Raw genomic sequence first — 16,247 nt, 5'->3', positions numbered from 1 at the left:
CTTGCCAAACTCTTCATGCTGGTTAATTCTATAGTTCTTTCTTTACTTTATGTTTTATAGGTGTTTTTACATATAAGCACCACGTTAATGGTTTGTAGGCAGTGCTGGTTTTGCAGCTTGGTGTGTATGTAAAACACAAGGGGTTTGTAGTGCTTCTATGTAGAGACTCACTAGATGAGAGAGACCTGTATGCTATTGTTCTGGAAGGGTTTTAGTCCGCTGCTTGGACATTGACCACTGAGCAATGTGCTGAAGAGATGGGAGTCCTCAAGTCTGGAGAACCCGCTCCAGCATCCTGGTGGAAGTCTTCTGCTCCACTTACCCTTAGAACCAGTTCTCTCTTCATATGAAGACCTTCTTTCCTACACTACGGCTTCTTAGATTTCTGGATTTCTTTTTCATAAATATTATAGGTTCTTCCTTATTCACGTATGTTTAACCCTTAATTAGGCTTCTTAGAGCCACTTATGACAAAAAATTATTTCTGAGGAAGCCTGTTGTGTATTCCCAACCCCAAATTACGTATTCATGTATCAGCTACTTCTGTCCATTGCTGTAGAGTGTACTAATTTGTCTAGTGCAGATGTTAGTTTTACAGACCTTTATTTTAATATCGGTTGGCATCGTGTTCCCCACTCCGCATCCTGTAAATGCCAGGTAGCTTCTCAGGTGGAAGCTTTACGGCTGGTAGCTGTTCAGTTCATCCTTGTGTTTTCTTGAGGCTCAGAAGAGAATGCCGTCATGCCTTAGTAATTCTCTCTGCTTTGTTTGGTTCTGTAATGTAATGTGTATCTGCTTGAAGTTACTCCAGTACATCTCATAAGTCCCCAGAAGAGTTCTGCTGAGATGGGAACCTGCACAATTTCTTCTGTAGTAAGCAAGGATGTGACTTCTGCCTATAGGCCTAAGGTGATTGAGTGCCTTCCTCATGCCCTGCTAGTTTGTTGGGTGTAGAGGGTCTTTGGTAAGATTTCTGCCCCTGATGAATTTAAAAGAGATATTGTTGTTGTTAAGAGGTATTATCGGACTGTTTTGAGAAGGGGTACTCCTCAAATATATAATAACTTTTAGCTAAGCTTTCTTAATTTGTTTTTCACTGAGTTGGAGTCTGGGTGTCCAGGAAATGGGTGAATCAGCTGACGGCCGTGCCTGACAATATTTACCTGTTCTGGATGGAACTGAAGTGTATCAATAAAAGACAGAAAAACCTCCTTTTAGGAAACCCCTTTCAGAACAGTTTTGTGACATAGAAGTGGAGGAACAATTGTAAGAGGCTTTGATTTAAATCTCTGGTCGGTGGTTAAAATAAACCTGTAACAGAGTCATTCAGCACAGAGTGAGTTAGGTTTCTCAGCCTGTTCTTTCAGATGCTTAAATGCTTCTGTAAAACTTCAGGAACACTGTGTGCTAGAATGTCCTCTGTTATGGCAATGGAAACACTTTCCTGGAATCTGAAAGAATTGGATTTTGGTTTCCGTGAACAGAAAACTCAGATCTTTCATCTTAGACTTATTGAATTGTGTAATCCTCACATTTATGAATAAAAGGGTGGTAGTATCAGTGTATCAAAGGAACTGTGAATCTTGTATTCAATTTTCCTTTTTACTCTAAAAAATACTTGAGGCCTGAACTCACATACACTTATTTTCAGTTTTATTACTGATTAACAACAACAAAAAAGCCAGAATACAAATTCTAAGCAAGGTTTGCCATGTTTGATAGGTGCATTGCTATCTGGAGTCTGAGTGCTGTGATTTATAGGAGGAAGGTTAATCATTTCTGCAATTATTCCAGTGAGTTTCATTGGAGTTCTTCTCTGGGAGCCCATTAAGATAACCTAAAACTTCTTATAAGTACATCAGAACCAACGCCTGTAGCCTGAAGCAGAAAACTTTGGTAGCTAATTTAGATCAGGAAGCACAACTATCATAATAGAATGTGGTTGAGAAATAATCACTTGTGCACAAACTGTGGTTTACAAATTTTATTTGCAATTCTTTGATGTAACCTAAGCTGAAAATAATGGCGTGAACAGAAATGGATCTGCTGTTAAAAGTTAGTTAGCAAGTGCTGGAAGTAATGATATGCACACACGCTGTCATAAATAAATATGTTCTATGCTAATGGCAAGAGAAGCAATGATTTTTAAGCTAATTGGATTCAGATTTGCTTTAAATATCATTTGGTATATGAAAAGGGTTACCTAAAGGTGCACTACTAAATCGTGGTAGAGACGTTCTTACCGAGAGCAGATAACCTTGCAGAAGCAGCAGCATTCAGTTCAGTTAAATGTGAGTTTGGAGTGGCTGTCTGGAAGGGTCTCACCAGTACAATTTGATAACAGGTTCCCATTGTAGTGAAAATTTATTCAAAGAGGGGAGATTACAATGAGCTTGTTGCCTCTATTCCATCTACAGATCGTTTTTTGTAAAAGGTTTAACATCCCGTTTATGAGCATTTAACCATTTTAAAATGGACATAGTTCTTAATCATCCATGGTAGTAGTGTTACTAGATTTGGCTTAAGATCTCTGAAATGATTTATAATGGGATTGTAGTATGTCAATATCTGTTCTAGAATTCAGTTTTACTTCTGTGTTCTCTATTTCTGATTTGCCTTAACACAAATCTCAAAATGGAGTAGCTTCAGTCGTGCTGTAGCCATTGGGATTCTGAGGTAATCGAGGCATTGATAACTAGAGTATATGTTTAAATTAACTTTTTTTATGCTGTAGTGTTCTTTTTGTACTTGCACTACTAGTAAGACATAGGTCTTACTCTTAATCTGGTACAGTCTGTCTGTGAGATCCTAATCCAGTCCTTGATTTAATGACCTTGTGTTATTTTTTCCATGCTGCATTGTGTATTAAATGCACCACGGTCACTGGAAGATTATTTATATAAAGGAATTTGTCTTCCTTTGGGAGAAGACCCCTTGTTTTATTTACTGTAGTGTGTCCATATCCCACTTGGAAAACCAAGCGTTTACCCCCTTTTGGAGACACTGACACGTAACAACATCGTACTTCAAGGCGTGCGCACAAAGGCGAAGCTGAAGATTGTAGGCAACTTCCTCTGTCACTTTCTTAATTGAGTGCTAGTTTATTCTTAGCCCTAGTGCTCTTATAACACCGAGACTTGTTTTTACGTATGTGATAGCTTTGGCATTTTAAAAAAGTAGATGGTAACTGAGTTCAGGGTTTTGGTTTTGTATGTGCGTGTGTCAGTGCAGCTCTGCTTGCAGATGAGGCTTAAAAACACTCAGTAGTCTCTTTTCTGCGGGTACTCCATGATCCCAGAGCAGAATAACGGTGCTTCTCTCTGCTTCCTCATCTGTAGACATCAGTGACACGTAGCATGGTATCCTGTTGGGATGCTTGAAATGCTCGTTCTGTTTCCTGAGCCTGCAAATAGTTAGGTATCAGTAGCAAACCAACACTGGTAAAACATGTGAAGGATTTTCAGAGTCTTAGCCATAAGCTTCAGAATCCTGTTTGTGCGCAAGCTAATGTGGGGAGCAAATAAGAGCAGTGACAGTGCTTTGGACAAAAGATCAGCATAGTCCAGGGCATTGCCCATGGCACTGGCTGCAAGCGAGATGTGTAGGGAACAAGGAAAGCAGGATGAACCCCAGCACTCGACATTACGTTTCCGCAAGTCTGTATGGTTTTTAATTTGAGAAACAAAAGTGGTGGTCTTATAGATTGCCCCTGAAAAGGGAGAGGTCAGGCCGCTGCAATGAGGTTTGCTGTGTCTTAGTACATTGCTCCTTTATGTGCTTTAAATTGCAAAACAGGTCTTTAATTCTGTGTTCAATAGCTTCAGCAACTCTAAAGTAGACAATGAAGCTGCTCTGAAATGGGTATCCATTGTTCCTGCAAAGGATTCTATCAAAATTAGTGAACGTAATGAGAAATACGAGTAAGGGAAAACAAACTCATTTACTGTACCTTGGCTGTTGTCGCTGTAAGAAAGATTATAGCGGTGCTTATGAAAGTTTGCTACCTCAGTAATTCAGTCTGCGTGACAACCAGAGCCTGTGTCAGGGCACAAAATTCAGTGTTACTTGTCTGGAACAGGCCAAGTTCTGTTTTCGAAGCTGTTTAAAATGCTGCTCTGACAACAGCGGTTAGAAACAGGAATGCTGAAATTAATAATTTAGCCATGCTAATTGATTGCATTATGCCATTAGGTTGTGAATTCTTAATGACATGTTTTTTTAATAAACTATCTACTGTTGGTTTTGTGTAGATCGTCCTTTGCAGGCTGGAAGTGCCAAGTGCAGGATAATGCAGTGAATGATGTGGACTATTTCAGCTTCTTGTTTTCAACCCTTATAGGTAATTCATGTGAATGTCATAATTTAGAATTAACAAAATGAAATCTGTTCTGGTAGTCAGTTGCGGGGTATAACTTGGAATAAATGGTGAAGTAGTTACTTCCTGAAAGTGATTCTAATCTTGTGTTTTTTTTTCTAATGCTTATTTTTGTTGTGATATATCCCCTTTTTTTTTCTCGATCCGATTTCTGACACCCTGTATATATGCTTTGATTTTCCATTTTGGTGAATATTTGCTAACTTTTTCTTAATGTCTTGCAAATATTCTTTAAAAAGTAGGAGGAAAATCTAAATTCGGTGCATAGCTTGAATGAAATTTTCTCTTCTAGACTTATCAACATATCTTTATTATGAAATGAATGTCTGTGATTGGCTCATAACAATATGAATTTAGAGCGCCTTTTGAATTTCCTATGGACATGCTTGCACCATTAAAAAACAGACCATCAGAATAAAGCCATCAGTGTACATTGAAGGGAACTGCCCAGAGCTGTCACATGCACAGGATCACCTCCCTGCTAGATTTGCACTCAGGTTCCACCACAGAACAGAATTATTGTTACTACTCACTTTGGGAAGGTGCGGTGGTTAAAATGGTGTAACATGACTGAGAAATATTTTCCTGTAACTTTCCCTGTGGTAAAGAGGGACTAACACTCAATTACTTTGCATTCTAAATTACCTTTTTTTTTGTGGTAAAACTGATGGCAGTGGTATTGATGGTGCAGAAAATGAAAACAAGCACAAACTGACTGTTTCGAATCAGCAGTTCTGCTTTATTAAAGCATTTAATACCTGGCTAGAAATAATTTAGCAAATTAATTTTTCTTGAAGCCCTTGGGGCTGTCTGAAAGTCCCTGCATTGCTGTGAACACCCCGTGAATTGTCTTGCATTGTATCTGCTTTTTCATTTTTATAAGATACGTGTGTTGAAAATAGAATGTGGCCATTGTATGGTCTTTGTTTAAACCTTTGTTATGGTTTAAATCGGTATTCTTTTGATTTGGTGTTTTCTTTTGGAAATCAGAGCTTAGATTTTGATATGCTTAATTTAAAACACCGAACAAGGTCTTGTGAATAATGCTGTTAAAGTAGAAGAGTGCTTGGTTTGTCTCGTGACGCTGTTGTACTGCTTATTTTTCTCTAGGGTTTTCAAGAGAGGAGTTGACTAGTCTCCAGGGCATTAGAGGAAAACCACACATTAGCCAGACACAGCTTTCACCTGTCCGTCTTTACCTAACAGATCTGGACCAGTTTTTACACCACTGGGCTGTGACAGAGGTAATACATCGACACTAATTCTAAATGACAGCATTCAATCTCGAAATGCTCTCTTATCCCTTCTCTGCAGGTGTCTGAAATCTTGTGGTGAGTTGAAAAAGAATGAAAAACGTTACAGCAGTCAATCTGCTGATTTTTCCTTACAGCCAGCAGATAATATTTTGAAGGGAGCTGCTTTGAAAAGTGAATGTTCAGGTGTGTGCAAAGCACCGGTCATGGAACAAGTGGGTGGAAGCTTTGGTGGAAAATTGTCAGACACTGAGAAGTTTAGAACCAGGGATACAGTTTGGCTTTCAGAAAAAAACAAAAAAACTTGTAAAAATATTAATTATGGAGAGTTTTCTTTGTGAAATTTCATTGTTAATTAAAAAAGCCATTTGAATTACATGAGGTTTTTACTTAGAAGGTAAAACTAAGCTGGCGTTGGTGGCTTCAGATAACTTCTGATGCTTATTTAATCCAAGTTTACTGGATAATAAACTTCACTGTGAATTTGGCACCTGTTTGTAAGATCCAAAGTATTGAGAGCTAAAAGCTTCATTTTATTATTGGTTCTAAAGGGATCTGAGCCACCAGACTTTATTCAGAACCGGTAAATATTAATCTTCATTGTGGCTCAACTCTTTTTTTATTGCTTGGTTCACAGAAACCACTTTAAAGGTGTGAAACCATATTTTAAATCGTGTCAGTTTTACAGTGTTTATGAAATCTGTCATGAATACGGAGGGAAGAACATAAAGTTGTGGCAGTGTGACGTATTTTGGTTTTTCATTGAGGGTTGTTTTTTTGGTTCAAGAAAGCAACACAATGTTTTTTCAACTTCTACTTTGTGAAGTTTAAGCGATAATCTACTAAATGTGATGGCAGTCCTCTTAGCCATATGTTGCACATGTGTTGTTTTCCATAGAAAAGTATTTGGGGCAAATTTATTTGGTACCATGACTGATACGAAACCTTGCAGGTCCTGCATACAGTTAGCTGGCTTGCCAGAACAGTTGGGCTTTCCTTATTTCCTATACTGTCTCTTTTCTAGCTGCTAATGACACACTCTCTCAGCAGAAAAACCTTTCTCCAGTATAGAAACACTAGAACTTTATCTTCCTGCTCTTTGCAGAACACAGAATTGTCCCTCTGAACTCACCAGAGGAATCACTTTTCCCAGTCTTTCTTAGCATATTGCATATGTTTAATCAGCTTTTGAAGATGGTACCCCTTGTGTCCTCTTTCCATCCTCTTCTTTGATTCTTCACAAACGCATCAAAATTGGCTGAGGGAACCACACCATAGGAATATGTTAACCTGGGGACAGTGAAATCAGTGGATTATAGAAAGCTTGTTTGCATCCTTGGTTCCTGCTTTCAAATTTGATCTTCTCTTAGCACAATCTATTTGTTGCTTTGGTGCCAACAAGAAGAGTTATTACGTACAGAATCTCGTTTTTGTCAGGTTTTCCAAAGCAAGTAGCAGCTACTAAGCAAAGAGCTGGATATCCCTGATTGGTTGTAGAAAAGGAATTGGACACCATGTGGAGCACTGCAGTACTCTTGCATTTATGTGTTAGCCTAAACTCTTTCCTGGGACTAAGTAATGAGAGAAAATAGGATCAAAAATCCCAGTATGAGGAGCAATATGATCTTCCAGATCCATGGTGTTTTTGTAGATTCTTAACCAAAAGGATGTTCTGGGTTGCCAGTTACCACCCTGAGCTTGATAAGAATATAGATTTTCTTCCATAGTGTATTTGTCATTGTGGAGACAATATTATGATAGGGAGCTGCTGACATAAGTTTACGGAGAACAGATTGTGCTCAACCAACCTGATAGCCTTCTGCAACAAGACAATTGCGTTGGTGGAGAAGAGGAAACTAATACGTATTATTTGTCCTGGATTATGTGGAGGCTCTTCATGCTGTATCCCGTAATATCCTTGTCTATCAGCTGATAAAGAATGGCTTAGTTAAGTTGACAGTGAGGTGAAAGCTTCCTGAGTGGCCAGGTATAGAGAGTTGTGATTGGAGACATAAAGTCTGCGTGGAACCGAATCACAGTGATGTGCCCCAGGAGCCAACACGGAACTTTCTAACCAGTACTTTCTAACCACTTTATTAGTGACCTGGGCAGTTAGTCTGATTGCACCCACTGCAAGCTTGCAGGTTGCACAAAACTGAATTAATTTTGTGGTAAATGAGGTGGTTGCATTGCCAGTCCCAATGGGCGGGAGAACTGGGCACAGAAGAACCTCATAATGTTCATTGAAGGGAATCGCAGATCCCTGCACTTGGGGAGGAGTAACCTCGTGTACCCTCAAGTGCTGGAGCCTCACCAGCTGGAAACCAGCTCTGCAGAGAAGACCTTGGTGTTCTCATAGTGAGCAGACAGTGCACTCTTCAGTTCAGTAAAGGGGATTCTCTTTTTCCTTGTGCTGTTTCTTGTAGAATACTGTTCAGTACTGCCCTCCTGTTTCAGACATGTTGACCTGTGCTCTGTTTTGTGTTCAGTTTGTAAAGAAAATACTCTGGGGTTAGTAGTCTGGAAGAACTTTATAATTTGGAGGCTGGATGATTTAGAAAAAGCAATGCAGTCTTTTGGGGGGAAAAAAATCTCAGTTCCTCAAGATTTGCCAAATATTGCACTGGAATCCTTTATAGAGAGAAATGAATTTCCACCAGGTATTGTACAAACTTCTTTCCTCTGAAAAGGAAGTAAAACACACAGTGACAAAACCATCCAAAAAGCAGAGCTGAAGCCTCCGGGGAGGTAAAAACTGCCAGCAAATTATCAAGGCTTTTTTTTTTTAAACATAATCTCTTGAGAGACCACGTTGTGCGAAGGCTTTAAGTGCATTGGATCTGGGTCTGAGGCATGGGTGGGTTCTTTCTTCCTGAGGTTGAGGTAAATAAGTTTAAAGAGCACTTTGAACAAAGAGGAAATAGCTCAGGGTGATAGTGCTGTTGTTATAAAGTTGAATGATTTTCAGGTATCAATTATTTTACCATCAGATGATTTCTGCATCTGCTTAGAAATGGATTTGCAGTTGGGATGATGAAGGCACTAAATCTCCTTAAACCAACTAGAAACTCGGCTGGCTTTCCATCCACTTTTCTGCATTCAATGGGAAACGTTTTTTCTTGCTGGGAGAGAAACATCCAGCAATTGATAACCTTCAACTAATTTATTTGTGGTCAAAAATAAATAAGATAAATCATAGAATCATTAAGGTTGGAAAAGACCATTTGGGTCGTGCAGTCCAACCACTGGCCCACCCCCACCATGCCCACTGACCACGTCCCTCAGTGCTACATCAGCATGGCTCCTGAACACCTCCAGGGGTGTTGATTCCCACACCTCAGGTGCCACTGCCTCACCACTCTTTTGGAGAAGAAATTCTCCCTAATATCCAACCTGAACTTCCCCTGATGCGATTTGAAGCCATTCCCTCTCATTTTGTTGTTACCTGAGAGAACAGGCTGACCTCACCTTGTTACCACCACTTTTGAGGGTGTTGTAAAGATCAATAAAGGTCTCTCATGTGCCTCTTCTTCTCCAGACTGAACAATACCATCTCCCTCATCTGCTCTTCTCTTTATGTGCCCCAGGGCCTCCATGTCTTTCAATACCTCTTTGTAATATAGATCCTCCTTGGAATGCCTCTTTGTAATGCTTTCCTTGCACAGTTAGGGAGTTACTGAGGCATGAGGTATCTTCCCCTGTATTGCAGGCAGGTGCTTACTGTAGTTAGTACGCAGTAAATTTTCAGTAGGAGGGGAAAGCTGTTTTACATTGTGAGCCACTTTGTGAGATCCCTGAACTCCAGTCCTCCATATAGCGACCCAGTTTCAGAATTAAAAATGTTTAGCTCTTACAGAAATGTTTTTTGTTTTTTGCAGTAGTAACTAATAATAAACGCCCCTTGAATTAGTCACACTTCTGATGTGGCTTTTGGTGGAATTTAGTAGAGAGGGCAGGGCTTCTAAATACTGAATGGCGTATCTTTTTGTTTGCTTGGCATGCAAGTGTATGATGATGCTGAATTATTGAGCAAACCATTTGTAGAAGTTCGTTTGTTTTTTAGTATCTAGTAAGTGAAATAAGATAAGAAGTCCATTAGCTGCAGAGCAGGAAGCATTCAGGCCTCTATTATAGTAAAGTCGGGATTTGTCTCTTTAAAAGAGTAAGCTGCAAATAGAGGTTTCCTAGAAGTGCTAGGAAAATAAACACCTGGAAGTGAAGAGGGTCTCGCTAAGCACAAGGTAGTTTCTAGACAAGTTACTGCATCTGTTTGGCAGCAGCTGAGTGGACAGTCCACACCTACAGCCTCAGTGGGTGGCCTGGATGGGGGTCTTGGGAGAAAAGTCCAAACACAGACACTTGTGATGGGGGTGTTAAAGCTTTTAAGTGGTTTCTAGCAAAACCCTTCTGAGATGGTTGCTGTTTGTAACTGTTTTATATAGAGCGCAGACACTGGTAATACTGGAAACCCAAAGCCACTTTTTTGTGGACACTTTCAGGTAATTGTGATTTTTCACTTGAGGAGCAGTGCTTCAGAAGAGCGTCCCTCTGAATGCCATTTTGTGTAACTGTAAAAGGTTAATCTTCAAGTTTCGTCTGAAAGAGATGAAATGTAAATGTGGAAGCCTTGCTTCATTTTCTGGAGCGACTTCTACTTAAAATGACTTGCGCCTTATTAAAGCCAATTATTTAAAATCATATCCCTGCAGCTAAAATAGATGGAGCTCCAGAATAGATTGCTGCAGCCTGAAGGGAGAGGTTTCAGACTTGGTTCATTTTAACAGCGCCTATAGTGTTTGTCGGTAACGTTGTTCACTCCCCTGTAATTGAATTGCTCTGTCAGGATCAAATGAGAAAGCGCCAACAGAAATGAGCAGATTAACAAGGTAACAACGTCTACGTGATAATTTCTGTTGTTATGATATTTGGTGTTTTTTTTATCATTTGAATGCTGGGGGAGGAAAAAGCAAAGCACCGTTCTGAAGTTGTGCTTGAAGTCCAAGTTCTGGAATCATAACTGGGCACGGTGCTGACTCAAAGGGATGAAATAATCAGCAACACGTTTAAAAGGGTTAAGAGCGAACACCGGGGAAAGTTGGCTATTAAAAGAAGGCTTCAGCTCAGAGCTCTTGGGATGGATGTAATGGAACATACAGAAAAGTGAGAAAGTTTTATAAATGAGGTAGTTGTAAAGGCTGTATATGCACTGATGTGCTGTGGCAGACTGAGCCAAGTCACAGGCTTTGTGAGGAACAAGAGCTCGCTTCTGAATGGCATGGTTTCCACTGGTTCAAGTTCTTTCGTGTGGAGAGGGGCAGCCAGGCGAGCTGGGCTTTTCTTGCTTTTCAGGTATGACTTAGAATCATAGAATGGCACGGGTTGGAAAAGACCTTAAAGGTGATCAAGTCCAAGTGCAACCCTACCATACTACCCAAACTCTTAACAACCCTCTGCTAAATCATGGCCCTAAGCATGTGTTATCTGTGGAGCCCTGTTCTGTCACTAAATAATTAGTTTCCGAAATGCCAGTTTTTTAGCTAGATAGGTTTGTCTGTAGCCAGTAGTTCTCTGCCTCCCGGTACGGATTTGGTTGGGGCCTGTCATCAGGCACAGCAAGTGAGCAGCAGTGATTGGCAGCTTCATATTTGTGTTCCATGGCAAATAAAGGCAGCTTGACTTCAGTTGACTTTGAGGTACAGGTTTATATCAGGCAGAGCCCGTATGTGGGCAATTGGTGCCATTCAACAGATGCAATCTGAGATTGTGTGCTGCAGTCAGTGTTTTCGAGCCAGCAGCTGGACGCTGGCTGTGTTTCATAATTCTTCTAAATCGTTGGAAATGTGTACAGTGTCAGTGTGTAGAATTACATATTAGTTTGGATTCTTTTCTGATGTGTTTCTTTGTCTTCGTGCTCTGCTGGTGTAGAATGCGACGCACGGTGTTTTTCCCCATTGCCCAGCTATGTTATGCTTTCCCGCAGACTGCATTTTTACTTTTTTTTTTGCCTCCTTTTTTTCTCTTAAGCCCTGGCTTTGTTATGTTCTTGTTGTGACGGTGTGGGTTTTCTGTCTTGTTTCTTTCCTTTTTTCTGGAGTCACTGAATCAGGAATACCTTTCACATCCGCCCCCATGAGCTTAGCCGAGGCAGGTGAACAAAGATCTCTGGTTGTATGCGGCTTTCTCAACAACTCAGGGCACTGTTAATATTGCCCTGTCAAATCAATTTATCTCAGAAAGAGAAGCGGGCCCTGTCAGGGGAGTATATGTCTGATAAGGCAGGGCGCTTCGGGGGAGCGGGCCCGGCCTCAGAGGCCAAGCTTCATTGCCTGCCCCATCACCTGAAAACTTCTCATTTTCTACGCTCTACAGTAACGTGTTACACTGAGCAGGGCCCTGCCTGAAACGGCCATTTCTCCAGGGCTGGGGAATTGGCTGCAGAACAGCCTGTTACGTTTCAGTTACCTGTGTTGGAGGTGGATGTCAGCAGGAACAGGAAAGTGCATTTTAAAGTTCACGTTGGGATATAGCGCCCAGTGTTGGCCAGCTTTCCTTTAGAATACAATCACTTCCCTGGGCTCTGGGCTGTCTGTGGGTCTGACCGCACACAGGGGTTATTCCTCCTGCCTGCTGGATTCCTCTCTGCATGCGTGTCTTCAACAGAAAGTGTGGATTTTTCTGTGAAAAAGAAAATACTTGGCAACGTGATTAAGCTGGAAGCAATAACACATTTTTTGCACTGGACAGTTCCTGATAGAATGTTTCCCTTGAGGCTTTTTGAGCACAGAATTTCTCACATTGTGGGGAACAGAGTGATGCAGGGAGCGGGAACAGTTAAATGTATGACCGGGACGTGGCTCTGGGTTCATCAGTTGTCCTTTTGCCAGATGGGCTTGCACTGAGCTTGGGGCTTCCTCTTAACTCCACCTTTTGGAGCTGAGAGCGCCTTACAGCTGAGCAGTATTACACTGAATGGTTGGTTGGGGCCTTTTGTTTTTTGTTTTGGCTTAATTTACACAAACTGGGGCATTCGAACAAGATGAAGAACCAAACCCAAAGAATGAAACCAAACCGGTCATCGGATACTTGTCTTAAAAAGGCGTAAAGCCCTCCGCGATCAGAGAACGCTCCTTCTCTGTCCGTTGACTTTGGTGATGCTCTGAAACAAAACTGCTCTGGCTTTAGTCCAAAACTCATCCGTCAACGCGCCAAAAATGTGATAAATGCTAATCAAATGTAAAGAACGAATCAGCTGTGACATTTTATTATGGAAATTAAGCGTCATGCAAACCCTTGCCTAAGGAAAATAAATTGTCGGGAATAATACTAATTTTCATGTGATAATTAAGTTTTCTTTGCTTTTCATTTCCATGTCTAACAGTGTTTCAGTTTCGCTTTTTGTAACAGACATTTGTGATGAAAGCCATTTCAAGCAGGATTTAATTTATAGAATTGAAAAGGATTACAGCTCCCACTTAATCATATGAGAATAGAGCTGCCTCTAGGGAGCGTTACTGCTATTCTGGGGGTCGGAGGATTCAAAAGGTTGAAAAGTGAACTTGCCAGGCATTGTGCTCTTCAGCACAGCCCTTACAAGTAGGTGTGCTGCTGCTTAGTGTTGTGGTAGCCAATTTCATTGTCCAGTTCTGGAGAAATCTTGAGTCTCGGCAAATGAAGCGCTTCTGCAACTTGTCGTCGAAGGGAGTCTTTGTGGATTGCTGGAACTTTTCCAAGGGCATAAGGATGAATTTTCAGTAATTTATTATTAATAGTAAATTATGTATACTAACTCAAATACTATAATAATATTTACTATTAATAAGTCACGGGCACTGCTTTTTGGATACATTAGTTCTCCCACATGAGTTTCAGGAGTGGTGTGTGTGGGGTCTCAGAGAGTAGTACTGAACTTCTGTTGAGCAACACTGACCACCTCTACTGTGGTCATTCACATTTTTGCATCCTAACGTGATATTTGCTTGTTCTGTGGTCGTATTCACCCTGTGATCGGGTATGCACAGATCTTTCCTCTCGTTTCCAATTGTTACAGTTCCAGGTTGCATACAGAAGTTGTGTAGTCTCCAGGGGCATGGCTTTTCACTTTTGTTTCACTGATTATTTTTCCTCCATTAGTCAGGAGACCCATGCAGTCTTCTTATAGGCTAGTTGTACCTTCCTGTCTCGGCATTTTCAACCTTTTTACCTTTTGTGCAAATACTGCTCATTCAGGTATGAGGTCACACTGGCATCAGTTTGCCTTTGACAATCCTCTGTTGTAACCTCCTGTCTCAGCTTTATTTCATTTCTTGACACTGTGGAAACACAGATGTTCTTAGGTCCTTCCAATAGCTAAAGGGATCCTATAAACAGGAGGTGAGTCAACTCTTTGATAGGGTAGATAACAGCAGGACAAGGGGAAATGGTTTTAAGTTGAAGGAGGGAAGATTTAGTTTGGATCTTTAGGGGGAAGTTCTTTACAGAGAGAGTGATGAGGTGCTGGCACAGGCTGCCCAGAGAGGTTGTGGATGCCCCATCCCTGGAGGTGTTCAAGGCCAGGTTGGATGTGGCCTTGGTTAGCCTGGTCTAGTATGAAATTCAGACATTGGTGGCCCTGCATGTGGTTGGAGCTTGATGATCCTCGAGGTCCCTTCCAACCTAAGGCATCCTATTCTATGATTTTTAGTGCATTTCTTGAGAATACTCCAACACAGTAATGTTTTATCACTTGCAAATGGCAGTGTATGGAAACAGACCCGTATTTGGATGCAGCAGTTCTGAGTTCTTCATCTTTACATAAATGTCCGATATCAAATATGAAGATATTCAGTGCAAAAGGATCTACAAAACTGTCTTTTAAATACTCCCATCAGTCAAAGTACTTGCACAATGACATTTGCAATACTTCGTCATACAATACTTTGTAACGCTATGAACGGCTCACAAAATGAGTAATTGGGAAGGAGGAGAGGAACAGAGAACGTGATCTGCCAAGGACTGCAGGATGAGTTACTTGCACTTCTGGTAGAAGTTGTCTTTATTTTTTACAGGGTCGTACTGCATTTCATGGGGTCTTGTTCTACTTGGTGATCCCCAGCCTGGCCATTCTCACCTCCATCATGGTGATGTTTTATAATTAAAGTAGGAAGAACAAAATAAATAAGGCAGTAGTCCTCAGGTTTGCCAGGAGCTCTTGTGAACTGAAACTGTTGCTGTTGTTCTTCAGTACCTGTTTATGTTTTCTTTTTCTTTCCTGTCCTTTTTGTGGCTATGTCTCTATTTGTGCTTGTTAATGCTATCTGTGGTCTCTCTGTTCTCTCAATGTCTTCCTCTTGGAGGCAGGCAGGGTGTAGCCTTGCTGTGGCATTGTAGCTGGGTCAAGTATTTTTGGCCTTCCTCTTCATTCACAGAGATAAATGGAAGAAAACCACTAGCACAGAACCAGTGGTGCAGGTCATCTTCTCATTAAACACTGAATAATTTATGGTGACAGTATTACTGCCAAGAACCAGTACCTTTAAAGACAAAGCTGCCATGTTCTTATAGGTACTTTGTATTTAGCAAAGTGTGGAACTGTGCAGAGGGTGGTTGTGAGTTGCATTTTTATGTGCTTAAATAAAACTGCTTTATTAAAACAGGTGATCTGTCACAGCTTGTCCAGTATACCTTCCCAAAGTCAGTGCTTTGACATTCTCCAGACTGGCATCTGTAAATACCTGGTAAGTCATATTTTGTTTTCCATCTTAGCTTGCTTGTGATAGATCTTGTAATTGTCTCTGTAACCCTCAAATCCAGCTGAGCTGATGGGGGACAGCCCTGCCCACAGCAGGGATTTGGGGATGGGTGGGCTTAGAGGTCTCTTCCAGCCCAGGCCACCCTGTGATTCTGTAATGCTTTCATCCCTGTCAGGCACATTGGATTTCTAGTAGACCAGTCCTGATGGGTACCCGGTACTTTTTCTTTCTGGAGAGTTAAGTCTGAGTTTCCTTCTACCTCAGTGACAGCTCACTGCTGTTTCAAGACACAGAAGGGATTCCGTGTCCCATGATACGCGTTCAAAGGGAAAGACGGGTTCAGTCTGAAAGCTGATTTTTGTGTCTTGTACTGTCCTTCAGAGGAAGGCTTAAAGTGTTGTTTTGTTTTCAATACCTTTGGGATGAATGTTGCCTTTATTTAGAGGGGATGGGGTTAAGATTCTTGTCTCCTTAGCTAGTTATAGCTGCTGTTAGCTGCCTGCTTGTATTTTTATCTGAAAGTCAGTGGTTTAAGAGCTATTCCTTACAACTTCTGCACTAATGGTGCTCTGTTTCAGTACTGATGCTCAGAGGATAACGTACAGCTGGACTTGCAAATTTGCTTCTAGATTTTGTCCTCTTCTCCCAACATTCAATGTCAAACACACAAAAAGCAGTTCTGTTCTGAAAGCCCTGTGCAGCACAGGGATTTTGAGAAACAACGGGTGCTTCCAAACCCGGTGGTTTGAGGACTTTCAGCGTGGGGCAAGAGCCTTTTCACTTTGCACTTCACTGAAAAATGCACTAGAAGTGGCAATGCCTTCTCTAGCAGGCAGCGAGTGCTTAGCCTTAAATACTTGTTATCCTGTTGCTGCTGGTGTCGAGTTGTAA

General features: G+C 41.1%; 1 protein-coding gene across 3 annotated transcripts in view; it reads left to right on the top strand.

Annotated features, from left to right (window-relative positions):
* The window catches only part of TEX10 (testis expressed 10), a 46,524-nt gene that overhangs the window by 27,884 nt on the left and 2,393 nt on the right, over positions 1–16,247 (top strand). For 2 of the 3 annotated variants that reach the window (XM_015855092.3, XM_085539805.1), the window contains 3 exons: positions 4,251–4,339; positions 5,486–5,619; positions 15,261–15,341. In XM_015855092.3, the coding sequence (XP_015710578.2) occupies positions 4,251–4,339; positions 5,486–5,619; positions 15,261–15,341 (304 nt within the window). The remainder of the gene's footprint in view (positions 1–4,250; positions 4,340–5,485; positions 5,620–15,260; positions 15,342–16,247) is intronic. The other variant, XR_014943444.1, reaches the window with a different exon arrangement.

The sequence above is a fragment of the Coturnix japonica genome, chromosome 2 (genome assembly GCF_054131305.1).
Source record: "Coturnix japonica strain WE chromosome 2, WE-NBRP24, whole genome shotgun sequence".
Classification (NCBI taxonomy): domain Eukaryota; kingdom Metazoa; phylum Chordata; class Aves; order Galliformes; family Phasianidae; genus Coturnix; species Coturnix japonica.
This window is presented reverse-complemented; position numbering and strand designations above follow the sequence as displayed.